At 34.3% G+C, this 16,629-nt stretch overlaps 1 protein-coding gene across 1 annotated transcript; it reads left to right on the top strand.

The window, feature by feature from the left end:
• The first annotated feature begins 514 nt into the window (after window positions 1-514).
• LOC149553270 (mitogen-activated protein kinase 15-like) lies at window positions 515-10,937 on the top strand. The gene is made up of 10 exons (XM_089788740.1): window positions 515-1,675; window positions 3,311-3,719; window positions 4,679-4,806; window positions 4,944-5,003; window positions 8,808-8,957; window positions 9,134-9,289; window positions 9,409-9,620; window positions 9,747-9,848; window positions 9,951-10,132; window positions 10,323-10,937. Exons 1-10 carry the CDS (start codon window positions 1,652-1,654, stop codon window positions 10,598-10,600), a joined length of 1,701 nt encoding a protein of 566 aa, XP_089644866.1. The 5' UTR covers window positions 515-1,651; the 3' UTR covers window positions 10,601-10,937.
• Window positions 10,938-16,629: the final 5,692 nt, after the last annotated feature.

The raw sequence follows: 16,629 nt of genomic DNA, 5'->3' as shown, positions 1-16,629 counted from the left end.
TGTAGGTTCTAAGAATGCACTTCGATTTGCCTCATGAACAAGATGAAATTTTTAAACAAATATTTCTCAAAACATTTGCTTCATGCAATAATAATAAATAATAAATTAAACTTTTAAACTCTACTGAAACATATTTTTAACAAACTTAAGATTATTCTACCTTACAAGTCCTTGTCGACATGTTCATTATATTTTATAATGATAAATATTTTAATATTTTATTATGGAATTGTTAGTTTAAATTTCTTTTTTATCTTCTTTAGTATTTTTTTTAAAAATTAAAATTTTCCCCTATGGTGATGGACCCTTTTAACATTTCTAATGCATGCTTGCGTAGAAGTTTTATAAAATCTATTTCGGTGGGCTTGGCATGACATCTTTAAGCCTGGAACCACATTAAAAATGAAAATGAAAAAGTAAAAGATTATATTTTACAAGGTCATAGTCAAAGTATGTTTAGGTTTGGATAATTCTGCAACCTTTATTAATGGGGAAAGGCCGGTCACAGTGCTTTATTGATCGGACAAGGACCCACAAGCCCGTTGGGCTGCATACCGTGAGTGTTGATGAAGCCTCCCATCCACCAAGAGGCCAAGGAAAGGGATATAAAATTTAGAGGAGAAGCAGAAAGCAGAAGCAAACACAGTAGCTGACCTACAATATTTAAAACGTTGGAAAAAGATTGAGACTAAGATTACATGACTTTTTCATCCATACATTAGAAAGCAATACTGAAGAAGGGATTAAAAAATAATAAAAAAACATTAGAGGTGGGTAGTCAGGAATAGGAGCCACGATATATCCAGTTCCGCAACAACATTGATAAACTCAGTTTCAACAGAAGGTTAGATTTAGAGAAGATTCTAGAGGGGACCGAAATTAACAGGAGAGAGTGGAAGTGATAGAAAGGAAATATCGCAATATTGCCTTTCTGAGATTGGGTAATTTCCATTATTTCTTGTAGTGGGTCACTGTTCCGTCATTGAAAAGTTGATTGGGTTTCTTTGTTTTTTTGCACATTTTGGGGACCTGAGATTTCCCTTTATTGCTGAATGTTATGTTAGAGGTTGTGAACCTTCACTTCCAACTACCCATTTGATTACAAACCTCCATTTTCAATTGCCCATTTGCTTAAAAACCTCCATTTTTAAGTGCCCAATAACTGTCACTGAGCTAGGAGACGGAAAGGCCTGCCGGAGGGAATAGAAAGAGCAGGATAGGAGCTGTCTTGCTTTTGTATAGCCTTATTTATTCTTATAAGATTTTTGCCCTTTTCTTTCTCTTGGTTTGGCAATGCGGACTTTGTATGTATTCAGCAGGCCTGCCAGGGCATGGGCTTGTGCTGTTTCTCTATGATTGATTGCAAAAGAAGAGATCCAAACTTGTTTATGAGTGGGAGAAGCAAAACGGACAGTGGGTTTGTGATTAGGGGCAGGTGCAGGTGGGGAAAATGTGGTTGAGGCCCAGACCTTGCTGAAATAGTGCTTCTTATTAAGTTTGTCTATCTTGTTTCAAGGCTGCCCTTGTTAAAAAGACCGGCCATTGTTGACACCGAGGGGCTGAAAATAGGTAGAGAAAGTTGAATTCCTTGTGAGGCACAAACGTTGAAGGAGATAGTGTGGATCTGGAAGAGGACACACGAAAAGGAACTATGCAGCAAGAACAGAGAAGAAAGGTATGACTGATCTGGATTTGGCTTGGCTTCTTGATATTTTTGTTCTATGTTGCATAAAAATGTTGTTTTTGTTATATGCCACGTACGGTCACCTCCATGTGTGCTGTAAACTGTGACCTACATGATAATGATTTATTATGATCAGTTCCGGGTAAGCTTAATGTAATGGGTTAGCTATACCTTTTCTAGATGAGTTCTGTTCTCGTTTGCATATCTTATCTAGTCTGGTTCAGCATGCTTTAGTTATGTCTGGTAAGCTTGAGTTGCATTTGGTCTAGAGTCATCACGCTTCTTCTTGGTCAGTTAAGGGACTTGATCATAGTATTCTGAACTGCACTTTAGCAATTGCCAATTTCTAAAATGGATCCACTGGGTTTCTTCAATTGACCAACATGTTTCCCGTTCAATTTGTTCTAGACAGACAATAAGAAGATAACGTTTGACAGTTAATTGCCCTTGTTCGGCAAACAAAACTCTGCTGGTGTTCATTTGAGGCCTTTTTAGTTTCATGTCCACTTCAGTCTTTGAATAGCCATCTTGTCTAAACCTTTCAAGGTTTTCGGTGATAGTAGTATTATGAAAACGAATTTTCTGCTCATGATTTTTTGTTTTACCAAACATTAAAGCATTTCCATGTAGGATTTCTCTTCTTTGCCTATAATGAGAATATTTATACATTCAACGAGGATGGTCAAAACTCCAATCAACTTCAATTACATTTTTCCAAGCTTGACACCTCTGATGATTTCCTGAGACCATACTGCCTCGTCACTGTATGTACTACATTCCTCAACTCACGGTTCTTCTTTGTATATTTTTAATTATATTCTATTCTAATGTTCGTTATAAATGTCTGATTCTTTTCTTTATCACTCATGGATAATAGCAGGAAATCCTCTATTTTATAGTGAGGGAAACAATATTTTTTAATAATATAACATTTTGCATTTTTATTTTTATCCATGTTTGGATAATGGCAATGGACATCTAAGATTTTGTATGGGGCTTCCATTTTTTCCATCATTACAAAGTATATGTTCCCTGTCAAGTCAGTTTTTTAGTAAAAAGTGTTTGGAAGCCGAATATGAACAACAATTAGTAGAGCAGACCAAGGATTATAGCTTGCACAGTTCAAATATTAAAATGCTTCACATAAATAAAAAACATTGTTGCAAGTTTTTGCAAGCTAGTAAGTTGAACAGACACTGTTTTTGTTTGCTATGAAATTTATACTTGCAATTCTCAAGTATACCCATTTGCTGGGTAATTTCCTGCATCACTTTTAATCCAATTCTGTCTCTATCTTATTCTTGGTTTGATCTGTTGACAAGACTGATATGTAAAGTTTGGACCTACACTGGTAACACACTTCATTTCTCTACATTGTCTCTTAATTATTTTCATGCCATTAATGCTAGCATCTTATGTAAATATTATATGGTTACTGAGTTCAGAAAGCCACGATTGAATGAGAGGGTTAGGAGAAGTTTGGTCCTTGGGGACATCCTTCAACACTTGTTTTGGTTTGGAAGGAAAAAGCCAAGAGTACATTTTAAGCTATATTTATAGATTTGCAGATTATATTTGTGAAAATAAGTTCAGACTCTAAGTTTAATGTGATTTGTGAGAATACAGAACCCTACCGAGGCAGAATTTTTCACTGAGTATGGTGAAGCTAGCCGCTACAAGATCCAGGAGGTTATAGGTAAAGGGAGCTATGGAGTTGTTTGTTCTGCGATTGATACTCATACTGGAGAAAAAGTTGCAATCAAGAAGATAAATGACATATTTGAACATATATCTGATGCTACTCGAATCTTACGTGAAATTAAGCTTCTGAGACTTCTGCGGCATCCTGATATTGTTGAAATCAAGCATATTATGTTGCCACCTTCACGGCGAGAATTCAAAGATATTTATGTTGTTTTTGAACTTATGGAGTCAGATCTACACCAGGTTATTAAGGCAAATGATGACTTGACCCCTGAACATTATCAGTTTTTTCTGTACCAGCTTCTTCGAGCTTTAAAGTACATACATACAGGTAAATTTTTTGTAGCACAGTTATTGCCAAGTAATCTCAGTTAAAGATTGAAACACTGCAATCGCAATGTGGACTTGCAGACTGTATTCACTAGATCATAGATAAAGGTTTTTTATTCTAATTATGAGTGTATAGCCACTCTTTTGCTCTGGAAATTGTAGTTAATGCAATTTATTGCATGTATGGTTGTGTGATTAGGGCTTTTGTATTCTTTGATAGTTAAATGAATTTCAGTGTTGACAAAAACTTAAATGTTTTTTTATCAATTTATACATTTGTATGATGTAAATGAGTTTGTAATTAAAGGGCTAAAAATAGGCTAAATAAAGCTTCTTTCCGTAGTTTTTTATATACTTTATTTAACTAGATTGCCCAGTGTAACAAAAAGGGAAAAAGGAATGAGAAGGACAGCTAACTCACTCTATTAGATAGCCACACTTTGTTTTGTTAGGAAACTAACTATAATGCAAACGGATCACTGGGGGTGCTAATGAGTCTGTCCAAATGGCCATTCTGAAAAATGCTTGACAGATTTTAATCTACCAACCCTAAATGATTTTATTCATTGACCCATGAAATTTTCCTAACAAAGTGTTTCAAAGAAAATTGTTGGAATTATTACAATAGTCTACAAATAATGGTTCCACGTGCAGGATTATCAAAGTTTAATCTTCACCGTTATCCCAAAACCTGTGTTTATGAAATATTGATAATGCCTGCAGGTCGGAATTATGTTTGATTTACATGTACTAGCGAAACACTTGAGTTGTTCTACTGAAAATGGCTTCTTGTGTGCCTAGGCATCGTTAATTAAAGAAATATATTTCTGTTTTTAGTACCACTTGCAATTTCATGTTCAGTGATCAGTATGAATCTGATGAATATATACATTGTTTGTCAATTGATTTGAAGATCTGCCTTAGATCATGTTCTGAAGTATCATCTTATTGTTTATGTAGCAAATGTTTACCATCGGGATTTAAAACCAAAGAATGTTTTGGCCAATGCTGATTGTAAGCTAAAAATATGCGACTTTGGTTTAGCAAGAGTTGCCTTCAATGACATGCCTACGACAATCTTCTGGACGGTATTACTTTCTCTTCTAGACTTATCTATATTGTGAGCATTTTTTATTCTCATTCACATTTGTTTTAGTTAGCATAATAGTGCAGTCACAGGTTTTTTAGCTTTGTTTCTCAAAGAGACATAATTTTTTCTTCACAGGATTATGTTGCTACACGATGGTATAGGGCTCCAGAGCTATGTGGATCTTTTTTCTCTAAGGTATTTGCTACTTTGTCTGGTCATATTCATTAATTAATATTTTCACAGTAAAGCTATTAGAATATTTTCATTGCAAGTAAATGATTACTTGGTGTGCAAAAGATTTTACGTATAATAATTTAGGCTCACTTGATGCTCTCTCGTTGCCTCCCTGGATGTTTTTCAATCTCCATGACTGGTAATTGCCAGGATTAATTGGCATTATTCAGAATTCTTTTGTGGCATGCGTTACTCATTTAATGTGATCATGATATATATATGGGCTATATGATCTGATGGAATACTAGTCCTAATGAAGATTGCCTAAAGACACTTGTTGCAAAATGTAAACATAGAGATGGTGTCTTTGATAGACTGATATTGCTGTTGGACATATGAAAGACAGTATAATCTGAGACATATGTAAGACTGTATGATCTGATTTGAGAAATAAATGTAAGAGATCCTAGGCATGTCTTTTTAGTTGCAATGTGTAAAATTAGATATTGAATTTTGATGGCAATTTCAATATTTGTTGTTCAGTGAACTTGTGACACAAAATGATTTCAAGTTTGTTGTAGAATTCTTAGTGTTCTTTTAAGTCAAGTATTGGAAGGGTTAAAATCTACACTATGAATGTTCTTTTCTGAACGGTTTGTTGGCCTAGGTTGGATTGAATCATAAATGAATGGATGCTCTAGTTAGGATGTGACAATTGTTGAAATATGAACACCCCTACTTGATGCAGGGGTATCTGTGGCACACATCCTCTCACATTTGACAGGTGATGAGGAGGTAAGATCAACATGGATTATTGGCAGTGAAGAATTTATAGAAAATAGGTGTTGTGTGCATTCTGATGTAAGGGATTATATATAATCTTTCTTGATGTCATTCAGTTATAAATGAATTATCAATGTGATTTATGCTTGCTCAGTATGACTCGTCTGGAGAAGGCTGCATGAATGGTTCCAAAAGTAGGTATTGGCCAGCACGGTTGCGGTTTCTATTTTCAGATAAGTCTGTTTTATGCATTTAACTTTTGAATCATGGCATGAATTTCTTATTTGAAAGCTTTAGGCATAATTTTGTCTTTGAATGGTCTGTTCATTGTGAGGGAATGCTAAAGCTTTTAAGAGCTGCCATGATTCAATCTAACATCAAGAAGATGTGTCATGTATGTGCCATTGGTGCACTATACTGTTGACTTTTACAGCTGTCATAATTATGTTCATCTCATTTTGCTCGTTTTCCTATTGAGTACCTTGTTTTCTTTAGTTTTATCTTGGAATCTTGTTGGGTGCAAGGACAAAAGCCAAACGTAAGTATTTTACTGGTGTCAACAAGAGTAGAAGTTTTTTCTATTTTTTACTGTATGGCATCTATCTGCACAAACTAATGTGTATGGGTTTCATCTCCTTTTCCTATCTTTCCTTTTACATGCAAGCACATTCATGTAGCCTACCGTAAACTTGTAAATTTTTTTTATGTGAGGTTTTGCCAGGAAGTTTATTATTTTTTGGTTATCTGGTACACCCTGTAACACGCGTACCTGTACTCTGTTTGTGCCTTGGCTCTGTAAATCCTGGGTATAGTTCCGAGTTTTGGGTCTAGCCCAGGTATATATCTGAAAAAAATTAAAAGATTAAAAACCAGAAAAAAGGAAGTTAAAGCTAAAAGCCAAAACTTACGCTAGAAATATTCTAGCTAACCAGTCATCAAGTATTCATGTCTTATGAATATTTATAAACCATTTTGATTAATCTTTAAATATGATATTGTTTTATCAGTTAGTAGTTGCGTTCTGGCTGTAGTTTTGCAATTTTTTTTGCAAATTGTGGCTGTTTTTGATATTTAATATTGTTTGTGTGAGTGGACACATGCGCATGTACCTAGCCTTACTGATGTGAACTAAGTTAAATACCCTGTCTATTTCAGTTATTTTCATTATGAACTTGGGAAGTTGAATTTTGCGTGCTTGATCAGTAGTTTTGGTGGTTGTGCTCATTTTCACTTTTTGATGATTACTATATAGTTGGCATTCTTTAATACTCATTTTCAACCTCTGAAAACATGATGATACTAGAAAACTAATTATTTGGCTGCATGACAAGCAAGGTTGCATGGGTACTTGTACCCACATACCCAATTACCGGCTATGTGTATCCAAAGTACCGGGTACTCATGGAGAGCATCATAGCTAATGACCTTGATTAAGATTTCTGTTTTTTTTTTCTTTTTTTTTCGGTTTTTTGTTTGCGTATCAGCTTGTTTATCAAACTTAATTCAATACCTAATTAGTTTGAAACTTTGATACACTATTGATTAACAATAAACTTTATCACCATTCAAGTCAGAAGTTTATCATTTGCAATATGTTATTGTCATATGATTTATGACCACCTTGTCATGTTTAAAGTCTGCCTTCTCTGTTATGTATCTAATCATTTATCATATATTATTATTACAAACATATAGCAAATCTGAAACTGAAAACAATACATTATATTTGCAAACTTTATCACAGTTCTTGTTTTGAAAAACCATTGTTATGACTCACAATTTCAGATATCTATAAATATAAAAGTATAATTAAAAGTTAAGTTCAACATACCCGAGTACCCCTGGTTCCCTATTATGAAAAATAGTCGTACCCGTAACTGTACTGGTACCGGTACCCTAAGTACCCCCGTCCCCGTGCAACCTTGATGACAAGGGACTGAGAAAACTATTCATGGTCCTAGATGCAATGATTGTGAAAGCTACTGAATCTTGGATAAAGAAACATAGTATTTGATGTTTTCAATATTGAAGTTTAAGCTTTTAAGTGATAAAACGCTGAGAGCCTCTTTTTTTTATATTATAATTTATATTTGGCAAAATACATTTCTCGGTACTATGTTTAATGATCATGTGTGCTTTACAATTACAGACTTCCATCCTGAATTATGTATTCTACACGGTTCTTTTAGAGGCCAGTGATTTTGGACTAGCACTCATGCCTCAGTAGAGAAACTTGTATATTATAATCTCTAAGCACTGTAACATTTTCATCTGGTTCATTTATTTCTGATAAAATGTTTAATTGCATCCTTTGTCATTGAAGTCTTTTTTAACTTACATCCTTTAGCTGTCTGTTCGGGGGCATTCTATTGAAGTTCCTTTCCATGCCCCTTGGGTCTGATTGTCTTGTGGCCTATTCATTAGCTTTCTTATTATTGGGACAGCAAAGGTACCAGAAGTGTTCTTGGCTGGTATCAAATGCCTGGAACTTCCTTTTATGATAATATTGTACTAGTGTGCGAGTGGGCTTCAGACTATTTTATTATTGTATGCGTATTACTCTAGTTTACAGTCTGTGTATAAATCCACTATGAGTTAAATGTGACTCTATCCTTTTGCTCTTCTCGCCTGAAATGGCCAAAGTTCCCGCTTCATTACCAGTCATCTTGTTACAGGTCAAACTTCAAACTTTCTCAATATCTAATTAAAAGTAGGTTGGATAGAGTGCTGCCGTACAGTAATTGCAGTCTGGCACAGATATGAGAGTCTTGTGTAGGGTGAAACAGCTCCTAGGTGATAAAGCTGGTGTGTATTGAACTGGACAAAACATGGTGCGAAACAACAAATTTTCTATCATTTCATTCTTTTTGTCTGCTTTTAACATCAACACTTATCAACTTTACACAATTGTCTATGTATTGTGTTGTGTGAATTTGGATTTCATAATGGTTCAGGTAAACTTGCATCTATCAACTTATGGTATGTTTCTGCCATGGCAGGATTTCATTTTCTCAGAATTTTCCTTTTTGATATGCTGTGCAGTACACCCCCGCCATTGATATCTGGAGCATTGGTTGTATCTTTGCTGAAGTTTTGACTGGGAAACCTTTGTTCCCTGGTAAAAATGTAGTTCATCAGCTCGATTTGATGACTGACCTGTTTGGAACTCCATCAATGGAAGCCATCTCGAGGGTGAATATTCTTTCTTTAGATTTTTCTTTTTAATGAAACAAGCTATTTTAATTTTTGTGAAACAATGATCATGGTTACAAACTAGTTGTGGAAGTACAATTTTATTTGTGCACACTTTGACATGTCTTTCTGGTTAAGCTTTCCAAGAAAGTCAAAATATTAAGTGATCTATGCAGGTTCGCAATGATAAGGCTAGAAGATACCTGAGTAGCATGCGCAAAAAGCAACCTATACCGTTCTCACAGAAATTTCAAAATGCAGATCCCCTTGCACTCAAACTTCTGGAGAAATTGTTAGCTTTTGACCCAAAAGATCGTCCAACAGCAGAAGAGGTATTGACTCAATGAAATACTAGCTGTTCTACTATAATATATTTCTGACTTATGTTGTTTAAGTATGCATATAGACTTTGTCTGACTAGTGAGTACTGGTCTGAATCACAATATACCAGGCTTTGGCTGATCCTTATTTTAAAGGGTTAGCAAAAGTGGAGCGTGAACCTTCTGCTCAACCAATAAGTAAGATGGAGTTTGAGTTTGAGAGGCGTAGGGTAACAAAAGAAGATGTGAGGGAACTTATTTTCCGAGAAATTCTTGAGTATCATCCACAGATGCTGAAAGAGTACCTGAATGGAACAGATAGGACTAATTTTATGTACCCTAGGTATTTTTCAATTGTAAACCACCTTTTGAGTGATGATTTTATTGTTGTTGGCATATGGTATATTTTGAGATTCATGGATGAAATATATAGTTCTATCATTCTAACTACTTTCTGTTGGTGTTGCAGTGCTGTTGATCAATTCAAGAGACAGTTTGCTCACCTTGAAGAACATTATGGAAAAGGTGGACCTGTGGTTCCTTTAGATAGGCAGCATGCATCTCTCCCAAGGTATATCCTCATCATTTGTACCACTTGTAGCTTGACACAATTGAATTCTAGAATTGTCCGGCAGTTTTTGCGTAATATGAATGAAAAAAACACAATGTGCAGATCATCTGTTGTCTTCTCAAGTACCACGCCTCCCTTGCCAGAGAAAACAGGTTCCTCTAGGGAGCGGCCTATAGAAGCTTGTGATGAAGGTTCTAGGTGTATTAGGGAAACAGAGAAACAGCACCAAGGTTCTGGAAATGCACCAAAGCCTCCATTGCAACCATCTCAGAGGATCTTGCAAGGTAAGAGTTTTCCTCCGTTAATAGCATTTAGGATCTTGCAAGGTAAGAGTTTTTCTTCCATTAATAGCAAATTTGGAATTTCATGCCAAGTTAATATAAATTTCTTGTCCATTTTCTTCTTTAGTTATTACTGTCTATGTTTTTTGGTGAGTTACATTTCAAAGTTGGTCCTTCCATTTATCAATGGCAGGGGGGTCTGCAAAACCAGGGAAAGTAATTGGCCCTGTATTACCGTATGAAAATGGTAAAGAAACATATGATTCTAGAAGGCTGATTAGAAATGCAGTTCTTCCCACTTCTCAGTATGCTGCTCCTATATACTCGTATCCAAGGAGAACCTCGACAACAAAAGTTGAGCAAGATAACATCAGTGATTCAACTCTGATGCAACCCAAGGCTCAATATGTTGGAATGACTGCGACAAGGAAAGTAGCTGCAGTTCAGAGTGGTTCGTCTCGTTTATACTGAGTGAAGTTTGCTTCCTAGTACCACAAATTGTAACTCATTATGCAGTGTTGACTGACTTCATTCTTTAGTGATTGGTGGGCTTCTAAAACTGAAGCATCTGAAGAACATACCAAATGCTGCATGTGAAGCAGATGTTCATGTACAGTGTTACCTTTTGGTGATTACTGAAAATGGTTCACTTTCAAGCCCCCAAAGCCCTCAAAGGGATGCCAAATTTATCAATTTATTCCCCTTGTGCCATGGTATCTGATGAACTCATGAAACCAAGAATTTAATCGAACTTGTAAATGATTTGACTGTATTCTCTAAATAAAAATTATTCAATTGTTCATGAACACACAGTTATGCAAAGAAAGCAGATTTCGCTCACATAATGCCAAATTTCTTAAGATGCATTCGTTCTCTTTGTACAAATAGCAGTAGGAATCAACTATCATGCTAATAACTGGTGATATGAAGCATAATTTGAAGATATGCAGGATACGAGAAAAAATGCATCTCGCATCCTAATAGACCATTTAATTCTTATGCTGTTTCATGAGGACATCCTGTACACTACTGTTCACCAGATTTCTGTGATAAAATAAAAACTGGTTTTTTCTTAAGGGGAGTTTGATTGGGTTTACACTTCAATTTTAAGTCACCATGTATTTGTTCACCGAACTGCATAAAAATGTGCCTACGGGCTGCAGGGCATCTGACATATAAATACAGTTTGACCATATTGAATCATTTCAGTACTTTTTGCTGTAAATATACGTTGTTTTTGTGAAGCACAATAAGTAAGTTGGCAAACTTGATTTAAAGCTGAAATGTATTTTGCGTACACTCGTATATGTTGTCTGCAAAAAAACTAATGAAAACTACAAAAACTATCATTTTTCATTTCTCTTCTCCTTACGCACTCTTTGTGCGGAGTGTGATCCAACACAAAGCATTATATATCACACTATCAAATTTAGAACCAATTACAGTCAGCAATTTCGTAGTTCATTACACTACACCAAAAATGAAAGCGTTTGCATGGAAGAACTATGTTTCATCGTTTCTGAAAGACTCATCTGATCAACTAAGGTTTTTTTCTAATGAGAATTTTGAGTGAAAAATTGTGATGCCTACAATTTGTTAATGTGCATGATATATGAAGCGTTCTCGAGGAGGAACTGGTCTGGAGGAGTAAATTGTGATTTGCTGCTTACCTCCTTCAAATTGTGATTTGCTGCTTACCTCCTTCCTAACTGTTTCAAAATCACTTTCATTTCCAAAGAAAAAGAATTCATTAACAAATGAATTATCATATATTGAAGTTATGACTGGTTTTTATATATTGTCGGTGCTAGACTGTGTTTATCATCTTTAATCCATGAAGCAGCAAGTTAGAAATGCAACTCATATTGGCGCGCAATGACCAGAGGAGATTACATTCATGTTCCTAAGTGCCAGTGCAGTAATTTGTTTGAGTCAATGACAATCTTTGTAATGCCAATTTGGCCTAATTAAATATTATGTTCGAAATAAATGCCAATCACGATGCCTACTAGATGTAATGTTTAATGGACAAACGATATAAATGTGCGCGCTTCTTCTGAATTTGTTGAACTCTACCTATCAAAATTGTGTATGGTTACAATAAATGTTAAACATGTGAGGACATTCCAACCACTGTTATTTAGACTTTCAATATTTTAAAAGACATTATTAGAAGAGATTTAGTATGGTATTTAAAGACATTAGTAGAAGATATTTAGTATGGTATTTAAAGACATTATTAGAAGAGATTTAGCATGGTATTCACATCTAAGGGAAATGATCCAATATTTGCACACCTTAACTTCATACATCTGTAGAGCCTAAATGGTTTGTTGGATTTAGACAATTTTTTTTTGGCATATCTTGAATGCGAGTTAACCACTTAAAACTAAGGTTTCAGCTTCTGGATGTTCTTGTATCTCTCTGCAGAGACCATCATGTATAGAGATGGAAAAAAATGATGAAATCATAGTGTTGTTTGATGTTTGCTATGTTCTTGCACCAATAGTTATTCACTAAAAAATGTCAGCACTAGTGGCCAAATGTTCCGAGAGTTGTTACGAAATGTCCCAATAGTGGTGCACAAATGGGCCAATTATTATTAAAAAAGATGAAAAACGGTCAGCTCTTAAATGGGCCAATTACTAATAAAAAAGATAAAAAATGATCAACTCTTAGTACATGTGTGACTGACTATTGATACATGCTTTTTTGTTTTTGGGACCACTTTCATATTAGTAATTGAGGGGTCAACATGACAAAAAACTCATGGTTATTGGACCCCCTAATGATTATTGGGTCCTTTCCCCTATATATACAAGATGCCTTATGATTGGAGGGTGGTTATTTTTGTTATAACACATTGAGATGACAAATATGAAAGATCAATATGTTCTCTATCTAGCTTGCTTATGATGATGGATCATGAAGAATGACCCAACATGTCAAGGAAATAAACTTACATAACTATTACTAGAAGAAAAATACTCCACAGGATGGATGATGAAGATTGGAGCTCATTGTTTGAACTTTGAGCATCATTTGACGATTTTTCATTTAGAGTTAATATGGATATTTTTTTAATGTTTAAATTTGATTTTCATTACTGGAAATCATGCATATTAAAAAGGAAACACAGAAGGATGCACACATGCACACACCCACACACACACCCACACACACACACACAATGAAACATTGCAAATAATTTAATTATTAATTTAAAAATCATTATCATAGATAATTGAAGTTTACTTGATATTTTAAATACATTTTTCTTTAAATACTAATAAACAATATAATTTTATAGATTATGGCAAGTTTCTAAAATCATTCTAAACATATTTAAGTCAACCTCTCAAACAGTTATAAGAATTAAATTAACCAAGCTTTCTCAATTCAAATTGGAAATTATTTTAAAGATCCATATTAAAAGTTTAACAAATTATATTCTAGGTTTAAAATATTCTAAATAAATTTCTAATTTTTCAATAAAAATTATAACATAATAGATATTAATACTACAAATTAGAATATTACACAAATTATACTCTAGGTTTAAAATATTCTAAATAAATTTCTAATTTTACAATAAAAATTATAACATAATATATATTAATACTATAAATTAGAATATTACATTAGATTTATCTATAATAAGTTTTTATAGACACCTATTCATATACACAATTTTACAAAAATATAGCATGTCAATCTATTAAGGTCTATTTAAAAATAAATAAATAATGGATATAGACCATCAAATTCTTGACTTCCCTAAGATTGTCTTGGACTTGTATCCCTTTAGTTGTTGACATGACCACCAAGATAGCCTAGAATGTAGAGTACATAATTATTACATCCTAAGGGGATGTACTAGTTCCCTCTTCAAGAATGAGGTAGTTGTCACAACACACATCATTTCACTTAAATATATCAAGCTAAGTGTGTCTAGAGTTGTGAGCGATGAGGCTATTTTTAGTATTTAGGGGTTTTTGTTTGAAGCATTGTTTTGTATCTCTCGATTAGGCTTCCTTAGGAGCTATCAGTTGCGACTTTTGACTATTAAATTCTAAATGACTCCACAACTTATATGCTACCACTTCTACCGGCTCACTAAACTTAGCTCTAAAACTACCCCCTAATTGCTTAGCTCACACTAAAAATATCTTCCTAAGAATAGTTAATGGAACCATCTATTGTACCACATATTGTAAAAATGAATTCTAATCTAATTTACACATGTTGAAAATAAACTTCTAATTCTATTTTGCAATAAATCAAACTAAATTATGCTTGCACTAATGAAAAGAACATTCAACTTAAAAACACACATTGCATAAAAGAAAATTGATTTGATGGATGAATTTAATAAAGCTTTTGCCTAATCTATTTACTTGAAATATTGTTGGAAACTAACTTTGAAACTTACGGTTAATCTTCTTATATTGAAATTGTTTAGAAATCTTGTGCTTGTTCAAGCAACAACATGAGAACGACAAACTTATTCAAGCTCCTTTCAAGCAACCACACTAGAAACAACATTTGGAAGACCAAGAGCCACAACTTAGAATCCACCTTTTACAATGAGACAAATACAACCAATAGAAGACCAAGAGTCACAACTTAGAATTCCACAAAGATGTCCCTCTTGGGACTTGAACCAGGGCCTCCATAATAAGAACTCTATGAGTATCTTATATGTCTTTCCAATGCAGAGTGAAATAAGTTGTTGCAACTACCATTCCTTCGAACAAAAGCTTTGAAACGAAATAGTAAAAGCTACAATGAAATGAGCACGAAAGAAATAACAAACTAAAATGTGATCACCTCCATTCACAAGAAAATACCTTGCTCTACTTCTAGAGGGATCTTATAACTCTAGAACAAAATCAAATTCTTCAAATTTGCATTGAAATGCCCCCTAGAGGGGAGTGCAGTAATGTTTTGATTAATAACTTGTTAAAAAATGAAAAACTAAGGATAAAAGACTAGCTTGACCAACCTCTAACTTGTTACAACTATCAAGTAGATATACCTTATTTAAAATTCAAATTCAAAGAGCACCAACTCATATAACTAACTGATGGATAGTGAGTAGAAAAATTAGAACTAGATGTTCTAATTAAAATCTTTCATTGAACAATAGGGGAATAAGAAGTTCCAACACAACCAACAAAGTTGACTGCAAAATGGATTGGGTAGTAAATGCGATGGACAACTTGGAGAATTAGGAGCTACATGTTGGCACAAACAAAGATAATGAATCACCAAATCATGAAACAACTATCTTACTTGAGCTAAAACATAATCCATTTGAATAGGCATACAAATATCATATCAAATGTCATGATTTCATTGCATTAATCATTATTTCAAATCATATAGAGTAAACATTCATGTTGAAATATCATTTCTAAACTAACTCCTCATTATCTATATATAATTATTACCAAAATGTTTTAAGCTTTTTATACAAAGTATAGTAAATATGATACCGAAACTGAGAAATCATCTTCCTCTTCATTTAACCATGTCCTAATGGTTATGGGTCTAGAAAGTCTTTGTTCATTTTCTCTCTCCATATCACTAAATCAAACTTCTGCCTCTTATACTCTACGCATCTCCTTGATGTTGTATATCAATTGAACTCCACAACCTTTCTTTGCCAAAGGGTCTACATATTTCCTGCCAATTGAATTGGCTCATCTGTTGATCTTAGATTGGTTTTGACAAGTGAGTGTCAACACACTTAAGCTATTTACTTAGTTCATGCTGAACTAGTAATACATGCCAAGCACAACATATAAATGTTAGAACATGCTGAGTTGCAATGAATGTCGAGTCACTCATATGCCGAGTCACTTGAGTGTTGAGTAGGTAGACCATGTCAAGTGATTCAAGTGCTAAGTAAATAGTGAATGCCGAGTAATTCAGGTGCCAAGTCAGAAGTAGAAATACAATGTATGTCGAGCATCAGAGACTTCATATGCCAAGTGACATAGTTTAGACATATTTGTTTGTAGTGGCACAAAAAAACTATGTGAACCATTTTCAAGCCGACTTAAGGATAGATCTCGATCTTTTAGAGATAAGGACGAATCTATATGCAGATTCTCTATGCAATTACATGTAGCCAATCAGAAAATGGAAAGGTTTAAGTCATGAAATGGATGAATCTCAGTCATAGATTCATACCTAACCCTAAGCCACTAGAGTCTTCTTAAGGAGGACGAAGCCCTAAACTCTTAACAATGATGAGAACAATGTACAAGGGGTGAATGATCGAATATAGGTTGCAGAGCATTCAAGGTGACTTAGTAGTGAGAGTGAATTGCAGAATCAATTAAGTGAAGAACAAAGGATAGAGAGGATACAAAATTGATACATCAGATTGTGAAGGATCAATAAGAGAATGTGCAGAGGTGATATGTTATTAGGCAAGCAAGTGCCAACCGTAGGATCTATGCTGAGACATTTTAATAGGTGATTTTAGTTAA

This window comes from Cupressus sempervirens, chromosome 6 (genome assembly GCF_028749045.1).
Source record: "Cupressus sempervirens isolate cs-2001-9-10 chromosome 6, ASM2874904v1, whole genome shotgun sequence".
Classification (NCBI taxonomy): domain Eukaryota; kingdom Viridiplantae; phylum Streptophyta; class Pinopsida; order Cupressales; family Cupressaceae; genus Cupressus; species Cupressus sempervirens.
This window is presented reverse-complemented; position numbering and strand designations above follow the sequence as displayed.